The following is a 20,042-nucleotide window of genomic DNA, read 5'->3' on the forward strand; positions in this document are numbered from 1 at the left end:
GACCACTTTAAATTTCCAAAGAATATTACGTGGGTCCTACCTTATAATCTATCTCATGGGCCCACCTACGTATATATTGTCACGATCTTACCGTGAAATCGTTATAAACGGTACGCATTAAATCCTATCCACACATTTGGAAAGGGTAGATTAATGGTGGAACAGAAAAATACACAAAAAGAGTATTTTAATTTTATATATTTATTTTTTAAAATTTATAAAAATTAGTTTTAAAGTAGCTATTATAATATATATATATTTGAGTGAATTTGTACTATTTTGGTTCAAAAAGGCACTTGACTAGTAACTTTTTTTCATATACAATGAGACTAATATTTAATATTTCAGAAGGTGTGTATGGCAAATATTTCTTAAGGGCATAATATTAAACACTAGATTTATACAAAATATTATATTATGTAATTCGTAAGTTCTTTTAATTACCGCTTTCTACTTAAATTTTTTTTTATTGTTTGAATTAGATCATTTGTCTACATATATTAAATTTTTTATTTTTTATTTTCTATTTTGCTTGTAAACTTAGCAGAAAGAATTTAGAAAATTTAGATGCCAAACAAAAACTTTTCTTAATTAAGATCAATATCCAAATCAGTATCGTGTACAATGATATAAAAGTATGAGTCTATATTTTACATGAATATCGAATCTAACTTTTCATATATAATTACTAATTGTGCTATATATTTCCATAACATCACAAGTATTAATGGGTTTAAAAAACAAATATACTCAATATCCAAATCCGTATCTATGTATATTCTTAGTAGATAAAATAACTAAATTTACTATTTGTTCACTATTGGTATCCTTATCAGAAAAAGAGTATGGATATGTAGTTAGATATGTTTTCAGCTTGGATTGGGCTAAGCCCAATACCTTGGCCAATGTATTGGGCTGCATTGAAGGTTCTCAACTAGAGCAAAGGATGGATTCCTTTATAAACTTATTTTAGGGAATTTGAAGATGGCAGTACCTTAAAATATCCTGTGTCTTTTGAGCTTATTATATATATATTTTTTTAAATAAATTCTTGTAGTTGTTTACCAAGTTGTGAGATTTGTTCACAGATTATCGTCTTATTTTTCTATCCATATTGTGTATCAAGCTTATATTAGTTTCAATAGAATTAATGAAATTATTTGCCTACAAATTAATCTCTAAAAAAAGAAGTAAAGTTTGAAATACAAAACTGTAAGTTAAACTCAAGAGTAATATATGCAGAAAATTGGCAAGACTTTAAATTCATGAATGTGATTTCATAACATCCCATCCATGCACAAAGTTAGGAATAGTCAAGCTCATAACCTTTCTATTTGAGATCAAACGTGTCCATTTCAAAATGGTGGAATTTGATTGCGATTGATGAGGATCGATGACAAATCCCAACACCAGGACTGTGGAATGAGACAGTGGTTGTCAAAGGAGGGGGAGTTGTGAAAGCTTCTCTGTCCACTAATGGAACTTTATGACATAACCCTTGTAATTAATGGTGGTGGCTCGTACGTGATGGAAACTTTTATTGTATATATATATATATATATATATATATATATATATAGATAGATAGAGAGAGAGTTTTATTATATTGTTAGGTAACCAACTAAACCGTTTTTTAAGATGTTTGGTAATGGATTTGTATCGCATCTTAACTATGCCATTCCATGGGCCCACTTCCACATGCAGATGGATAGGTGATACAGGACGCAACGCACCACACTTTGAATTGATAATAGAGATTCACAGAAGGGATAAAAATAAGCTTCATTCTGGTACCATGTGAATAGGTTTTTTTTTTAATATTTTTTAATTACTGAGAAAGCATGGACAGAGTAAATCATTCATAACAGAAATATAAGAGAGAAAAAAAAAGAAGGAAAAAAAATGTGCATCAAGCTTTAAGAGCAAATAAATGATTGAGTATGATACAAAGAACCTTAAAGTCTAGCATTTTCATCACAACCTCTGAAATCTTGAACACTACAGTACTATTCGAATCTAAAGAAGTTAAAGTGAGGTCTAATGCAGACGCTAAAATGTCACCAACATAAACAAGCGACAAACAAATAAAAACAACTATACGGAGGAGTTGAAGAAAAAGGCACTGAAGCCACAAAACCTCCCCACATCAGAAACCGATGGGAGGGAGGAGAAAAACCTCCCATGTTGAAACCTAACAATAAAAGAGAAACAACCAACATATAAAATGATCCACATCTCGCAAGCCACACTTTCTGGGGACCCTAAGTAATGAGCTAGCAACTTGTCGGGTCAAGTCCAATAGGGATTTGAAGGAGGAACCCACCTAAGCCCAACCCCCTATTTGATTCCCACTAGCCATGGGCTAGCGAGAACTAAGGAGGGAGAAGGGCGCCCATGCCTCACCTCGCCGAAGGATGAAGGTACAACGACACAAACCAAACAAGAGGAGAAGATGAACGAGAGATGGGAAAAGAGAAGCCTGGAAAGGGGAGGAGAGACCGCTCCCCTCCAACTAGACAAGTTAGCAAGGAAGGAGAGAGAGGGAGAAAATGACTCTGAATCAGTAACCATGACAAAGGAAGGGGAAGGGGAAAATGGATGTTTGCTATATTTATCGTTAGTAACTTACTACAAGCCTCTATAGTTAGGAACAGAACAACAAGCTAGATAAAAATATGATGATAAAATTCAATAAAGAAATTGGAAATTAAAATTTACAGTAAATTTTTAATCTCATTACCAAATTGCTTTATCTAAACCATTGAATTTTCAATTGATGGTTCAAATTCTAACCATTAAAAATTTACAATACCCATAATCTAGATCCATAAAGAGGCAGTGTCTCGCAGCCACCCATTCTATATCTCTTTCACCACTCTCTCTCTCTCTCTCTTAACCAAAGAGATCAATGATTTTACTCCTATGCGGATGTGAGAAGAATTTCTACAGAGATTTTACTTCAATGAATTATACAAAATGGAGCGTGACTGAATTTAGCTCATTACAATAAATTTATACCAAAGAGTTGGCATAGTCGTCTAATCTAATTATCCGATAGATTAGGAGCCTCAACGTATCAAAGAATACCGGCAATATAATTATTAAAAAATAAAACAAGAAAAAGAAAGAAAGGGATAGGTTTGGTGAGGCCATGTGCACAGGGTGACGGTGATCTAATTAATGCCAGTCCCTGTTATACAAATCGTTGGAAGGGCACTGTTTAATAAAGAAAATGGCATCCAAACAAGCCTATTGCATAAAAAAATAAATGGTAACACCTAAGCTTATGTCGATGCCTCAGACCTAACTCTTTAAGCTTCAATTGCACGTAAGAGGATACGTTTAGAGGCCTTAAAATTAATGCCAGAAGTTTCAAGCTATATCTACCATTGGCTCCTAACCATTGTACTCTTTGTACTACATAACCCCTCTAATATTGCTTATAAATTAAGGTACACAGTTTTCGTTGAATTTTTTGATCCAAAATATGCTACTTATAAGTTATCATATAATCTGTTCTTAAATGATTATTATTATTATTATTATTATTTTTTTAAAGAAGATGGTCTAGTTCTCTTCCTATAGTTAGTGCACAAGAGTTGGCCACTTTTTATAAGGTTTTTAAACGAAACAGTCCATAGAACTGGCTGTCACTGTTCTTATCCTGCAGTTTCCTTTTGTCTCTATCAATCTATCATCCTCCCTGCCAAAAAAGATTTGGAAGATCTTGGGAGTTACAGAGCCTATCTAACCTCCCCTCTATGTTTCTCCTCTTGTTCAGTTGTTTGTGAAGACTGTGACTCTTAACAACTAGTAGATGACTCACTTAAAGAATTAATTATATTATTACCGCTCTAATATAGAGAGGAATGATTTTTGTTTGTTTTTTTTAACATAATTACCACTGATTTAAACTATAAAAATTGTTATAATCCATTTTTTACTTTTTCATAATTACTATTATTATTAGTTTTTAATAGAATATTAATATTAGATTATTATTAAAGTTAGTAAATACATATAAATAATAAAAATTACAACAACAAAAAGAAAGTCAGAATAGATGGTCTTCTAGTTCTAATAAATGAGAAAAATGAAAGAAAAATATTGTAGCCGGTGTGATTAGATTGAGTCTTACCAACTTATGACAACTATTCCAATATAAATATTAAAATTAATATATGGTGAATTTTCTCACTATATGTTTATAGTTTGAATTTGTTGTGATTTGTTCCTCAAAGGGGTTAACATATATAAATTTTGGAAATAATTTTACTTAGACATGTATACTATTACTCACTTTTATATACATAATAATAGAATTTTTGACCAAACTAGTTCTATTCCAAAACTTTTTACCGGAATGGACTACGCTCGAGCTTATTTGATAAATATGGTTTAAGTAATTGTAGCCCTAATAAAAACGCTGAATTTATCGTGTTTTTTCCTTGAGCAAAAATATTGAGTTATTTAGTGTTTTTGTCTGGTCCTAAAACGCTGATCTGCTCAGTGTTATATATATATATATATACTCTTTTTAAATTAGTCTTTTAGTAATTTATAGAAAAAATTGTTTGGTGATAAAAATGTTAAACTGATCGGTTCAGCGTTTCTGTTAGGATTACAGTGAATTAAACTCTATCTGGTGAATAAATTTAAGGATAGCCTATTTTGATAAAAAATTTAAAAAATATTCTATTTTGGTCAAAAACTCCACAATTATATACCAACTTTTCTTTTCGGTATATCTAAATTATTAGGAATCATGCCCTTTAAGTGGTTAACTAAAAAGAAGTGAAAAGACAAAAAAAAAAAAAAAGATGCCCATTATAACTATATTAGTTTTCCTCTCTTTAGGAACGGATAAAATAATAGAAAATTAATAGAAGAGAAATTTAATAGATTTTTAAGAAGTGTCATATATCGTTACTAACCCGCTTGATCCGATGTGTAATAGTTTTTGACTGATTTAAGAAAACAACTTTTAAAAGAATCTGTGGATGATCTAGCTGTTAGATCTTGCTGAATTTTGGATATGTTGTCACCCTTGAAAAAAAGCTTTCCAATGAATCTAAGATCGTAGGGTTTGGATGCTAGATCTTAAGATATCGACCGAAGTTCGAATAAATCCTAGCTTGTTAGCCCTTTAACAGTTAGATAGGTGCTAGGTTAATTCTTTCGAAGTGAAGGGAGAAAAGTTGCTGTAGAAGAGAGGGATTAAGAGTAAGAGGAAGCCAATCAAGGACTTGGGCAGTGAAAGAAAGGAGGTGAGAAATGACGCAGAGCAAGAAAGAATAAGATAAATATAATGTATTTTTCAATTATCAGATAAACTCCACATATTTATAGAGTCTCACTCCTGGGACCCACAACTAAGTTAAAACCCTAATAAATCAACAATTTTTGCCGCGATGTGTTTGAACGCGCAAATATAGTTTTCTATCATTGTGAACGTGTGCAGATATTCGAATGTGCAAATCACGTTCTCTGTTTTTGTGAATGCATGTAGACGTTTGTATAGCTCGTTCAAACGCGGTTCATTGCGTTCGAATGCCCTCTTCCCCCCAAATAAAAAGCTTTATTTCTTTAAGTAAAGAATCTAATTAAATAAGTAGGCTCGTCCCAATAAATTTAATGTCGAGTGAAGCTATTATGGGAGTAGTATCCAGTAACCAAAAAAAAAGAAATTCAAAAAATATATATATAAATGAGCGATACTTAAAAGGGGAGTGTGAAATTAACCCTTTGCCTATTTTTTCGTACCGTCGCAGCCCATTTCGATACAATTTGAAAATATATTCTAGAGCGAGATGAAAAAAAAAAGTGAGACTTCACATTATGAATGATAGTTTCAGAAAGTGACGACATAGCCCCAGAGTTGCTACTAACACTCAGATAGCTGTACTTTTTAATTGGTCTTCCCTTTGGTGTCATTGCAGACAAATTCTTTTAGAAATAGGGAAGATATTATTGATTTATTTCTCATAAAGATGGACTGAATTATAAATAAATAAAAGGTGGGGCACTTTACTGCAATGAGACAAATATTCTCTCTCCATGTGCACTACGAAGCGTATGCTTATTTAAAAATGGGACGCGTTTTATCACACTCCGTTTCCGTTTTCACCACTGTCGCCCACTACATCGCAGAGCAGCCAAAACGGATAAATTCCTCTTCACGTCCGTTCGGGCTTAGGCCACGACGCCGCTCCTCTCTCCTCGCTTCTCTCTCTCCGGTGGGAGCAGTACCGGATTCGCCGGAACGGCCGTCGAAGGCGGTGGGGTCCACTCTCGCGGCGGGGGAGGTGGCGGATTTGGATCTTAAGCTGCGAGACCAAGAGGTTGGCTCCACTCCCGGAGCTTTCCAATTACGTTTTCGAGTCTAGGGTTTCGGCGAGTTCCGGCTGTTCCTTGCTTCTCCTTAGTCCTTATCCAAGTCCTTTTTGCCATTAGATTGATATTTCTTGTCGAGATCTTTGTGGTTTTAGGCTTGGTCTGCGTTTATCATGTCGATTTCGGGGTGATATTTCACATCAAAATGTGAGCTTTCCCTTTCTATTATCCTTTTCGCCATCTTTTCTGTGAAAAATGCTCCCTTTTTTTTACTGATTCCTGTTATTTATTCTCTTGGATCAACAATTGTTTCAAATCTTAATCTACATTTCGCCTGTCGCTTTTTGTCCTTCTCTCTCTCTTTTTCTTTACTTTAGTCTCCCCAGCTTTTGGAATCTTTTGGTTTCACTTTCTATTGTTTGCTACTTGCATGAAATCTTGATTAGTGGATTTTGCGCCAATTTGGGTATAAATATGCCTAAAATCTCATTTTATAGATAAAGGGTCAATGGGGAATGATGTTAAAGGGTGAAATCAAAGACTATTATTAGGAGATCTTTCCGTTCTTATATTGCATTAAGCTGTTCTTCCTAATGTTATTGCTTTTTGCTATTGTAGCTTCATTGGTTAGAGGAAACTCTTTACTTTATACAGGTAAAAATATTTACTTTTTAAATTTGGTGCGTGGTAGAATCTCATTCTCCTTTTGTCCTTGTTAAATTATCAGGTGCCAAGATGAACAGTATAGGAAGCTCTAGGATCACAAAATTCACAAAGTGTTGGATCGTTCACCGTCCTTGTTAAATTATCAGGTGCCAAGATGAGCAGTATAGGAGGCTCTAGGATCACAGAAGCTATTTACTAGGTGTACAGGAAGGATGATCAATTTATTTGAGTTGAGTACTGGAATGCCAGGGGCCAAGCTGTTTAATGACAGATCTCAAAGAGAAGGTACCTTTTGGCCTTCTCTTTGTAATGGTGAAAGTAACTTGAAATTTCGAAAATGTTCATGTCAAGTTCTTCTGACCTTTTATTTTACTTTCCTTTTTGATGTCATCCATTGCCAGTATTTTGTTGTTGCTTTCATATTTTCAATCTAATTACAAAGGATGCTTTTGACAATGCTCCTTGTTGATGGTCGATTGTTTGACTCATATCAGCATTCTTGATGAGCCTTTTACCCTTAGAAAAAGCATGATAGTTTCCCAAAGAGTTCTCTGTTTAATTCAGCTTGAATTTTTTCCTTTCCTTTTCTATTATAATTGTAGTCTTCTCCATACTTGTATGTTGTGTTATTACTGTAGACCTCTTTTGTTCTTTTACAGTACCACTTGATGTGACAGATTATGTTTCAGGTTCTCCAGTTCGAAGAAATTGTCCAGATTTAAAGGGAACTGCTGATTTCGCTGGGGTTCATATTGATGATAAACAGGTAAGCACAATAAAGATGGCCACTAACCATGGAGTTGTTTCTTCTGAAGATTATCTTGTGGTCTAATATGGAGCATATTGCAGGCAGCCAGTGACCTGAGGAAGAGTTTTTCATGTAAGGAATCAGGTGGAACACCTATGAAAATGCTAATTGCACAAGAGATGTCAAATGAAACAGAATCAAGGCGGAAGCCAGCTAGCATTGTCGCCAGATTAATGGGTCTGGATGATGACCTACCGGCTCAGCAACTTGTTCTACCTGCTACCAAAAGAAAATCAAAACACACCATCTCATCAGGAGCTATCTGGGGCCACAACCAGCAGGAAGGTAATTATTTTGACAATCCATTGCCATGTGATATTCACCCATTCTCCAATGAGAGGGTTGAGTATAAGGATGTATATGAAGCCTGGCACCAACCATCAAGAGTCAATCATCTTCATGATCAACCTCTACAAAAAGTAAGATATGCTGAAAGTCTCAATGAAAAAAGAATGGATATTGTTCGTCAGAAGTTTATTGAAGCGAAAAGCCTAGCCACAGATGAGAAGCTTCTTCAATCGAAGGAGTTCCAAGATGCCCTTGAGGTTTTGAGTTCAAATAGAGATTTATTTCTTAAATTTCTTGAAGAACCTAATTCCCTCTTCTCAAAACAAGCTATTGAATTTCCTACAATTACCCCGACACCTCAGACCAAGCGCATTACTGTCTTGAAGCCGTCAAAATCCATTGAAAAGAAAGATGAAGAGCAGATGAAAAGGCAGCAATACCCTGTACTTGGTGCAAGTATCTGGGAGAGGAACAAGCCTCAAAGAGTACCTGGTCTCACTCACATGAAGGAGGAAAAGATTTCTCAACCAACTAGGATAGTGGTCTTAAAGCCTAGCCCTACAATGGCCCATGACTTGAAGTCCATGGTAACTCCTCCAATTACTTCGACGGAATTGATTGGTCAGAATGACATCTATGGAAGTTTTGAAGATACTGAAGGTGATATAGGTTCAAGAGAAATAGCAAGGGGGAACACTAGGCAAACAGAGAGATGCCACCGGCGCGACGAATCTTTGATATCTTCTGCATGCTCCTATGGATACGGTGGAGATGAGAGCTCATCCAATAAGTCAGAAAATGGATACATAGAAGAGGAGGGTGATTTTAGCGACTCAGAGCTGGTAACTCCAACATCACATCATTCTTGGGATTACGTCCACAGATTTGGCAGTCCTTACTCAGCCTCATCTTTCAGCAAGGCTTCTTATTCACCTGAGTCATTAGTGACTAAGGAAGCCAAGAAACGACTTTCCGAGAGATGGGCTATGGTGGCATCTAACGATATTGCTCAAGAACAGATGCAAGTCCTGAGGAGCCCGAGCACTTTGGGTGAGATGCTTGCCATTGCTGATGTAAAGAAAACAGAGGTTGGTGATAAAAGACTGGTTTCATGTAGCCATTCATGTGGTACTGAAGATGAACTGAGGGCGCAAGCTACCTGTTTATCAATTGGTAGAAAAAGGGATGGAGAAGAGGCAAGGTTGCCTATGAATTTATCAAGATCCCAATCTGTCCCGGTCTCCTCGTCAACTTATGAAAATGTTGATATGAATATCCGAGATGTCGATTCTCAGGATAGCAAATCTATCATGCTCAGCAATACTGCAAAGCTTAAAAATGAGAAATCATTTTTTAAGGGCATGGTTTCGAATTTCTTCTTCACTAGAAGTAAGAAACAGGGAAGAAAGAAATCTATTCCTTCTCCCTTGGTGGGCTCTGATGATAAACTCGAGTCTCCCAGTGGTGGGACATCTCTTATCAGTTTACCTGATGAAAGTCCAGTAAAGAATACAGAGGAAGTAATTGAGAATGCTTCCTCTTCAACACCAGTGAGCAGATCAGAGTTGGGAAATCTCTCCTTTAAGGTATGTCATCTACTACTTAATTTTGTTATCTTACACTTACAGTTATTGGTTTGTATATTGTGCTGAATTATGTATTATTACTTATGATGAATTATGTACTGCTAGCAGATAATTATAAACTTGTAGTCTCATAGATTTTAGTGGTTAACCGGTGGCGCTTGCCTTAGCTTACAATTTCTGCTCTACAAGTACCTAATGCATATTATACTTCCCTGTCTATGCAAAATTTTCCCTCTGTAGGATTTGCTGACTTATTCCCTCCAAGTTACTGATAGTGAAGGGCATCTTTGCAGGCTATTCTTTCTCTTGAGAAACCTACATCATACGTAAGTCCAACTACCAATCGTGACCAACCCAGTCCCACCTCAGTTCTTGATGTTTCATTTGAAGATGTCAGCGGGAATGAGCCCCATTCATCTGGAAGCATCAATTGTGGCAATCAAGGTAGCTTATGTCTTACCTCTGTCTGCAGTTTTTTCTTAATTGGTATACTAACTGTCACCTTTTGGTTTGCAGAACCACTATCGAGATCTTCACCTATTGAATCAGTTGCGCGTTCTTTATCATGGGAAAATGTTCATCTGGAAACACCATCACCTAATCCATCAAAGTTGTATAAAGCATTTTCTGAGGAAGATGATGAAGATGAGCGCTATAGGTTTGTCCAGAGGTTACTGTCCTATGCTGGTTTGGCTAATGAAAAGTCCAACACGGTTCTTTCCCGATGGCATTCGCTGGACTGCCCTTTGAATCCAACATGGCTCGAGAAATTCTTGGATCGCAAAGAAGAGGCTGCTAAATGCAGGGAGAGAAGGTCAAACCAGAGACTCCTTTTTGATTGTGTGAATGTAGCACTGCTCGAAATCGGCCAGCATACTTTAAAGAGCTTGTACTTGTGGACTAATGCACGTAGAGTTATACATACTTCACCTGGTGCTCCGGTAATAGATGAAGTTTGGGGTCTTGTAAGAAGTTGGTTCTCTGATCAGGGGAAGTATGCAGGGGAGACCGACAATGCCAGTCTGGTGGTTGATAGAGCTATAAGGAAGGAGGTAGAAGGAAGGGGGTGGCCCGAGTCAATGATATTGGAGATAGATGAGACCAGCAAAGAGATTGGTGACAATTTATTGGATCAGTTGGTCGTAGAAGCTTTGGCAGAGTTTTCTTTTTGATATTTGCGATTGTATCCTGGTGTCTTCCCTTGCTTTCTCTATTAACTACTACAGCAGTGCAGCACTCAGGGGGAAATTCAACAGTTATCTGCATCCGACCAAGTCATTATGTATGCCTATTTTGATGATTGCCATTGCAAATTTACAATCCTTATATGCTAATAAAATGCTCTTGTGGATATGTCTGCGCCTCTGGATACTTTTGTTAAAGGAATCATCACCACTGTCCTAGTAATCAATGTCTTTAAGTAAACAGGTGGGATTAATCATGCCTTGTCTACAGAAGATACAACCCTGTGGGTAATACTGGTGGTAATTCCTGGTTCCTAGAGGACTTTCCTTATTAGAGACTCAAAAAAAAAAAAAAAAAAACTGGAGGCACATGTAGTTTCACCATTTAAGGGATATGAACAGTCCAATGATTGTTTTTAATTTGTTTATCTTTTATTTTGAGCGATCTGACAGGTTGTAACAGCAAATTTGGTGAGCCCTCTTAATGAGTCACACTGTTTGCCAATTAAGAGTTTGTGACCAAACTAATCCTCTTAAATAAGTCGCTGACAGAATCAATAGTTTATATAGAAATTCAAGACCCACTAAAACAAATTACAAGTGCGAGAAAAAAATATCTTTTATACAAGTTGTTCTTCGGTTAAGTAATTTTTAAATATAAATAGCTAATTTGATGATAATTTATATGAGAAAAAAGTTCTTCATATTTAGTAATTTTTAGCTGTTTTTAAATTTTCATTGACTTATATTTAAGTTTCAAGATATATTAAATATATAATAAAAAATTCTGAGAGACTTAAAATAGTAAAAGAAAACTCTGCCAATTAAACAATGTTGAGTAAATGACAGAGCAGGTAGAATCTCAAAGTCCATTGGCACTCTGGGGAATAAAGCTGGTGTCAGTAGAAAGAAAATTGTTGAATTATATCCAATTTGCTATGCACTCTGAAGTATTCAAACCCTGCATGATTGTGGCATTGCAGAAGTCTACTTGATTACCTGGTGTTTGAGGAGAATTTCTGTTATCATGTACTATTTACTATTTATGCCACTAAGCTAATCTGATTAATATTCTGATTCTTGATGAAGGGTATTGACCTGTCAATGCTGATAAGTACCAACAAGGCTCAGTCTAATCTTTTAAGGGCACCATAGTTTGGTACATGTCTGCTGATTATTTTATTTTATTTTATTTTTTGAGTGAAAGGGGGCAAAGCCTAATAATATTGTAAGAAAGAATGTACAAGAGAGGGTAGAGAGGATAAGTTAAAGATCCTATAGTTTATAATCTTCCACCAAATCATACCCAGCAAGATCTCTAGCCCCTTCCTCTTAATTAATAATTTGTTTTTGCCTAGTTGCTAATTGTTTGGTTTGCCAACTGGATGGTATGTAACATGTACTGTTTAATTGTGTTTACTTAGAGAACATATTGAAATAGCAAAGCAGTTGAAGTTGCACTCAGTAATGGGTAATGATCAAACTGGAGAAGTCCACTAATTCCATGGGTTGCTGTAACTGTGGTAGACATGAATTTGTCTCACTAATTCCATGGGTTGCTGTAATTCCATGAAAAGTCCACTAAACAATAAATAGTGAGATTTTCTTTTTGATCCACTAAACAATAACTACATGGGTTGCTGTAACTGTGGTAGACATGAATTTGGCACCTTTGCTTGAAATTAATTTTGAATATGGAAGTTCTAATTCCACAATATGGTAGTAGCAAGGGAGGTTCTAAGCTTATTGCAAAATTCCCATTCATGTGTTTTGAGATGAAGGTTCTACTGTCCATGGCTTCATGTTTGACTGATTCTCCATAACTGTACAGAAAATTTTCACTAACTATGAGAGAGATCCTCTTGCAGCAACCAGCAGAGACTTATTGTTGTTTTTCCTTGCTCTCTATTTACAGTAGCATCACTTTTAGGTCCTCAATTCTGCAGCTGGTTGTGGAAATTACTATGCAATACACTCTGAAGTAGGACTTGACCTAAGTCCAAACTGCAAGTACAAAATAGTCAGTAGGAAAGGAGCACAAAAGGAAGAGAAACGTATACTGAACAAACTTCATACAACAAACAGCAAAAAGATTTCATTACTTTTAATTACTGAATTGGCTGTCAAGATTTCATAGTTATGATGATCCACCTCTGACTGCTATCAGCCTGGCATGAGTGTTCTAAAATTTGAAGCTTAGTTCCCTCTTGAGAGGGGCATGCCATGTAACTAGTTGTATGTGTTCATACCTTGTAGATCAGGGAATACATTCATCAATTCAATTGCATTAAATTGGATCATAGTGGAACCCATTTGGATTTTGTCACCTTGACAGAGTCAGATGTGCCAAACTATAAGCATTGGAACTGAGTTCAGCATCAGAATTATTCAATGTGGTCCTTTACTCAATGATAATTTTTCTTTTGAAACTTTAGTCCATTAAAAGCATATAGTTTCTCCAGGTAAACATCTTACTTGACTTTTTGACCCCATCACAAAGGTAAAAGACACTTTGATGGCTAAAAATAATGAACTATTTTCATCAAGAAAAAAGAATTTCACTTTGAGAAGATCAGACTTGAAGAATGAAAAAGCGAAAAGGGTACATAAACGACAGTGATACTTCTGAATGGTGAATTGATGACATACCACCCCTCTGTAACAAATATGATACAGAGCATCTTGTCCTAATGAGAATAAGCAGGTCAAGAGTAATGCAGATCAAACCTTTGTGCAAATAATAGCTCCCTAAGTATCCTTATGGCAACAAAATTGTACCAATTGCATTGGTTGTTTCCTTGGCAAACATAATCTAGAAGGTATATATGCCAAACTTTTAAAGAAGAGAAAGTTTTTGGCAAAACAAATGGTGAATAGAATGTATAACTAGAGACATCTAGTTAGCCTCTTAGAGATGAACTGAAAATAAATTAGTATACCTTTTGCAGTATCCGTGAACTCCACGTGCCGTTCTGAGTCACTTTATCAAGAGAACTCGAAGCATCAGCATGTGGATTCAGCAGTGGTTTCCTTGAAACAGGTATTTCTTCATTGTTATCATTATCCACTCTACTTTTCAGAAGCATGGTCCTCAATATCATGGCAAGTACAAGCGAAAGCGCCTGCATATAAGATGTGCTTTCAAAGGAATAAATAGACAAATAGGAGGCAAAAGATTCAAATACATGGGTGACTTCATTTCTAATGCTCTACACAGTAAGGCATCTGAACATAACAAAATCTCCTTTGTAACACTAAAAGTGGATTAAACTAAAGCTATGAATGCATATTCAGAAGTATCTTTCAAGACATTTTTCATGGCTAGACAAATATATGGTTATTTAGTTCCTTGCTTGAAATTTGGATTTTTCAATTCTCCTGTTCAGGGAAAAGTTTTGGTTACTTCTTGTTTCTTCTGTTAGTTAAGCAATAAGAGCTAGCAGTTTTGTAACTTATAACATGTGAAATTGCTTGCCTGGATGACAACCGCAGTTACAGCAACCCATGTACAAATATCTACATTGTCTTTGATAAAGTCTCGAAGTCTTCTTAATTCTCCAGTATCATCACGGGGAAGATCCTTAAAAATCACATAGAAAAAAGTCAACGACAATAAACCATGCATCAGTTCAATGTTTCTTTGTCGTAAAGAAAAGGAAAGCTAGTATTGATGGCTGGCTCTAACTTACCTCTTCCCAGTGCTTGTTAAAGACCACATCACCCACTATTGCTGCTTCCGATAGAATGAGCACAGTGATCAATGCTGCATACTGAGATTGGTCCAGTTTAAGGAAATCACTTTAAGATATGTAATTAGAATAGGAAAAGAGGAAGAAACAAAATAAAAATTCATGCAGTTAAGTTAAATATATCCATCAACCAAAGTACTTTTTGCTGTCAGAAATGCATTTAATTAGTGATCAATGCTCCAGCGATTTTGACAAGGGGAGAGCCTAATCTATCAATCATAAGTTAAAAGCAACTATCAGATATCACCTTTATCAATCAATATAGAAGGCATGCATATATACCATTATACTGAAATTCCAAGCTAAATAAATTTTGAGATATGAATCTCCGGTAAATAGATTTCAAACTCATTGCTTGCATCATAATATATTTATGGGACTTTTACATAATTGCCAATAATTTTCTTTAAATATCATAATTACCACTATATTATTCAAATATTATAACTATCACTGAAATGCATTGTGCTTTAAATCTAAAAAATAATGATTAAACTCGAACTTAGATAAGAATAAACTATATATACCTTTGCATAAATTATGGACAAGCCAACAAATTTTAGTGGCAACTATAATATTTTAAAGAGTGTAATGAAAGCTTTCAGTGCAATTAAATTAAAAACCCCTTATATTTTTCACAGAAAAGTCTTGGATAGATGATTTTGTACAAGTAGGATACGAAACAGAGGCAGGAAACATATCCAGTTCCTGCAGAAATGTGTCCCATGAAAGCAATCAGACACACCAGAACCCCAAAACCCAGCAAAGCAGACACCAGCCTGCATAAAAATATTCTTCTCTGTAAGAATTCAAAGATGAAAACAAACAAACAAAAGAATAAGAAAAAGAAAAGAAGAGCACCATGGAAGATGATGCCTGTCGAGGTCAACGGCGTGCCGATTCCACCAGTTAAGCGACCAAACCGCGTAGAGCACAACCGAGACGCCAGTAAAGATCTGGAGATAATTCAAGAACTTGAGAAGCAGGGCGAGGCAGGGAGTTAAGAAGGTAGGACGCATCTTTCTTAGATCTAAGAAATTGCCAAGAAAACTTCTCTGGATCGATAGATATATAATTTGGCGTGATCTCTTGTTTCCCTTTCGTTCTCCTACGCTGGGTTTTTGTTTGGTTGTGAGATTTTATTTTTAGGAGCAGTCCTCGTACTTATCTGTTTGCTTTGAGACAGAAGAGCGCGGCAGAGCGCAGTACTTATCCGTTAGCTTATACGTCCATGGGGGTAAAAATAAATTCACAGGGGATAGTGGAAATTTATGGCTATTTGCACTAATAATGTTTTTAATAATAGTAAGATTAGGTTCTTAAAATTAAGTACACCTAATTTTTATACTAGATGCATATTTTTCAATAATAAAAATGATAAATACTTCATTACACTTTTAAAAATTATAAACTTAATCCAACGGCTATAATAACCAGTTTTCATACTCGATACTAGTTCTAAAACCACGTTACGTAAAAAAAAGAGTATATTAGTTAAGAAGATTTAATTACGTGTGTCTAACTTCACAATTTTCTTATTATACCCTTAAAGATCTTAACCATTAGATCTTCATCGTACTGATTGATAAATAATTAACTTTATGATATGGAAGAAACGCTTTACACGTTTTTTTCTTCCTATTTTTCTTTTAAATATAATTATGCCTTAATTATAGGAGATACCATTTAATATTAAATAATTTAAATTTGATTATTTGGAGGTAAACTTTAATTTAAATATAAATCTTTATCTCTATCTATTAAAATTTAATTTAAATCAATTTTAAACTAATGGGAGATATATGTAAATAATAAAAAATAATCAAAAAGATAAAATGTAATTAAATTTTCAACGAGTTAATTACAAAAGACATCAATACCCTTATTTTGATATATATACATTACTCCCGGTTAATAATATATATGTTTTTTGCTTGATAAAATATTAAGATAGTATAATTGTGAAAAAAATAATATGTAAGATTATATATCTAAAAACAAATTAACCGTTAGATCTTCATCAAACTGATTAATAAAGAATTAACTTTATGGCACGAAAAATATGCTCATAAAAATACATAATTTACACACAAAAACCTATTTTTACTAATAATTAAATGCCATTTTTTTTAAAGACTCAAAATAACAGTAAAGGTGAAACATAGAGAAGAAAAAATAAAGGAATATTTTACAAAAGTAATATATATGTATGCTTTTAACTATTGTAGTCCTTTTTAATTAATAACTAATCTTCTATCAGAACCAAATTAACTTCGATACAAAGAGGCACAATTAAAATTAACTTCGATATATTTATTCTTTAGCCGCTATATTTTAATAATTGTATTCTTCAATTTCTTCTTGGGCCAGTCCTTTCGAGTATGGGCAATTGGGTCGCCAGTCTATGCGTAATCGGAATAGAGTATCCGAACCGCGATAAATCGGGTCGGGTTCGGACTAAGCATGTACCGCAAAGTCCGACTCGAGCCTAACGGGTAATACCGCAACCTCGCCAGACCTAAAGTATCCTTTCCCTTCAAGTCTACTCAAAACGACTGGAGAGCTATAAAAAATAGGTACTTGATCGCACGAGTACACATCCCCGTTGTCTCTTTCCATTCTTCTCACACTCTCACCACCACCTTCGCTTCCTCGTTCTCGGGTCGTCGAAGATGGCCATTCCCGTGGAGGAAGCCATTGCTGCTCTCTCAACCTTCTCTCTCGAGGTAATCCGAGATTCCCGTTCCTCGTCCTTTTCCCAACTCGGATTCGGCAATGCCGTTGTTGCTGCTCGATCTTGCTAGGGTTTTTAACCCCAGCAGGAGATCCGAGTCTTTGTTCGATCGTGGTTCCTTGTTCTTATTCTCGTTTTGTCTACCATAATTCCTTGGTTCCTTGATCTTCTTGGTCAGTCTTGCTTGGATTCTCTACCGGGGAGATCCGAATTTTGTTTGAGCATCATTTCTTTTATTCTCGGTGGATCTGATTTCTTGTGCTTCATTTGTTGTCGTTTATTCTTGATATTAGAAAGAATGCTGTGATTTTATGCTTTCATTGGTTAGTCTATGAGGGGGCAATTTAGTTCGTTTTGATCGATTTCTTGTTCTTCTTTTACGTTCTTGCTAGGCTTTTCTTCGGGGGATCCGGATCGTTGGTCCGTTATGGTTTCTTGTTACTAATTTGTCGTAATGTATTCTTACTATTAGACAGAATGTCGTAATTTGATTCTTTATATGTTCATAATGTCAGATATTGTAGTAGACGTCGTTTAGTTTGATCGTTGTAGTGGTCAAATGTGTTTTGAGACTGCTGTTAGGTGATAGTTGGGAACCGCAGTTGCTCTGCTTAATAGCTATCTGGATGGGTCAGGGTTTGTGAATAGGTTTTCTGCGTCTTGTAGAATTTAAATTAGCCAGCGCTATTGGGTGGCAGTTGTGACCCAAAAACCATAAAATGGAACGGGGAAGATAGCTCGTGGAATTTCACATTTTTGAACTTGCTTCATCATTCTATTCATACTGCTATAAGATCATGAGTTATCGCTTTCCTTAGTTTTTTGACAGCCAAGACAAACAATCATACATGGTGGCTTCGATCATATATAGAGTGGCATGCTCATTTTGCTGATTAAGCATTTAAACTGTTTTACGTTGACATCCTTGGATCAAGGTTGCTACATCACCTTAGCCTGACTCAGGGGTTTCATCTTCTTTTACATTAGAAGTCAAAACTGTTTTGCATCACTGGCTTTGTGAAGTTCTATTAAATTAAACTTTACAAATGATGCATTGAAAACTGTTGACATTTCAGGATGAACAGCCAGATGTGCAAGGATTAGCCGTTCTCCTATCTAGTGAAAGATATGCGACTAATAGCCCAATTGGTATGCTCTTCCCTTGTTTTTCTTGGATTTATTCTGACAGCAACAAAATTTGTTATTACTTTTTATAATTGGTTATTATTTTAATTTAAAATTTCATTTTGTTTGATATAGTGATATGGTAGCAACAAGAAGTCAACAACAACAACAACAATAAACCTTTAGTCTCAATAGTATCATAATGAAAATCTTGAATAAGCTGGATACTTTGGTAAAACTTAGAGATCTTTGCACAAATCTCTTTTATGTATTATCTCCTTAGGATATGGAACTATGGGGGGATAACCAATTTTATCTGAGATAAACAGCAAGAACCACAAAGTTGCACGTGTCTGAAAGTGGCATCAGTATCAATTCTCCCAGGGTGAGAGAAACTCGACTTCGTCAATTAGGGACAGCTCTAGTAGAACTCCTAGAGAGCGATATGCTGAAGCTCCTCACTTGTGATCCACATGCTGTTAAACTCTAGATGGTCTCTTCATCGGACTAGGAAACAGTGAACTCCTCCGTCAGTATTAGATGTTATCAGTTCATCCAAAATAACATCTATCTTTTCTTTTCGTGTGGATAAAAAATGGGAAGTGAGAAGATCAAAAGCAGGCATATCTAGAAGGGTGAAAGTAGATGGATTATAGTTCATAAGGATCATCAAGGATAGTTATAGGAGGTTTCATAAACAATTAAATCTTCAATATTAAAAGTATAACTAATATCATAATCAGAAGGAATCTCTATAACATAAGCATTATCTGGAAAGGTCCAGCATTACGGTCTTGCAAATTCCTCGCTATTCCCGATGGAAATTGCTTAGGTCTAATATGAACCATAACATAATCTCTAACATGGTTTAAGCACGTCTATACAAATTGGCCTGTGGTTTATATTGAAGATTATTAGTTTTGATTTGCTTGCTAATATCTTGATATAATGAATGGACATGATACACAAATACTTTTGTAGATTGGACACTAGAATGAGGTGATATAGGGGGAAGCTCTTAAAATTTATGAGCTTTAAAACCATGGACAATCCAAATGGACTCGTGCTTATAGACCAATTAATGAAGTTATATGTAAACTGAGCTATATGAAGAACAAAACGTCACTTTCTGTTATGGTCATCCATGACACATTGTAAAAAATTTTCAAGGTTGCGATTGGCAACCTCTGTAAGATTGTCTGAGCTTATCATTAAAAGTTTCAGTTTTATGCCTATCATATGCAGTAACATTTTTCAGAAGTAGCTCATAAATCAAACATCCTGAACTGACACGGTAGTTTTAGGTAAATCATACAATTTAACTAGATGGTTGAAATAAAGTTTTGCAATGTTTGTAGCATTTGAAGTTTAGGTAGATGGAACAAAGTGAGCCATTTTGGGAAAATGGTATACAACCAAAAAGATAGAATTGTGCTTTTAGAATGTATGTAGTAAACCAAGTACAAAATCCACGCTCACATTTTGCCATGAACGATATGGTACAAGAAATGGAGTGTCTAGGTCAATATTTTGTTTGCAATGTTTAGCCAATTGACAAGTACAATATTG

General features: G+C 35.3%; 3 protein-coding genes across 5 annotated transcripts in view; 2 read left to right on the top strand and 1 right to left on the bottom strand.

Annotated features, from left to right (window-relative positions):
- The first annotated feature begins 6,130 nt into the window (after positions 1–6,130).
- Positions 6,131–11,034, top strand: LOC140767626 (uncharacterized). Of its 3 annotated transcripts, XM_073107618.1 has the most exons (7): positions 6,131–6,341; positions 6,952–6,987; positions 7,061–7,284; positions 7,689–7,765; positions 7,849–9,681; positions 9,975–10,125; positions 10,198–11,034. In XM_073107618.1, exons 3-7 carry the CDS (start codon positions 7,212–7,214, stop codon positions 10,851–10,853), a joined length of 2,790 nt encoding a protein of 929 aa, XP_072963719.1. In that variant the 5' UTR covers positions 6,131–6,341; positions 6,952–6,987; positions 7,061–7,211; the 3' UTR covers positions 10,854–11,034. The 3 variants fall into 3 exon arrangements, with proteins under 3 accessions (XP_072963719.1, XP_072963718.1, XP_072963720.1); XM_073107617.1 differs by lacking the exon at positions 6,952–6,987; XM_073107619.1 differs by lacking the exon at positions 6,952–6,987 and having other exon boundaries at positions 7,698–7,765.
- A 1,299-nt stretch (positions 11,035–12,333) lies between these two features.
- Positions 12,334–15,755, bottom strand: LOC140767583 (tetraspanin-18-like). The gene is made up of 6 exons (XM_073107556.1): positions 15,476–15,755; positions 15,294–15,393; positions 14,555–14,635; positions 14,341–14,445; positions 13,805–13,987; positions 12,334–12,869 (listed from the first exon to the last, which is right to left on the bottom strand). Exons 1-6 carry the CDS (start codon positions 15,631–15,633, stop codon positions 12,828–12,830), a joined length of 669 nt encoding a protein of 222 aa, XP_072963657.1. The 5' UTR covers positions 15,634–15,755; the 3' UTR covers positions 12,334–12,827.
- A 1,432-nt stretch (positions 15,756–17,187) lies between these two features.
- LOC140766969 (protein PIR) overlaps positions 17,188–20,042 on the top strand; it is a 59,152-nt gene continuing 56,297 nt past the window's right edge. Inside the window, exons 1-2 of the mRNA XM_073106694.1 lie at positions 17,188–17,340; positions 18,425–18,497. Of these exons, the coding sequence (XP_072962795.1) occupies positions 17,287–17,340; positions 18,425–18,497 (127 nt within the window). The 5' untranslated portion in view covers positions 17,188–17,286. The remainder of the gene's footprint in view (positions 17,341–18,424; positions 18,498–20,042) is intronic.

This window comes from Typha angustifolia, chromosome 9 (assembly GCF_048772165.1).
Source record: "Typha angustifolia cultivar Huaian chromosome 9, ASM4877216v1, whole genome shotgun sequence".
In the NCBI taxonomy this organism is placed as follows: Eukaryota; Viridiplantae; Streptophyta; class Magnoliopsida; order Poales; family Typhaceae; genus Typha; species Typha angustifolia.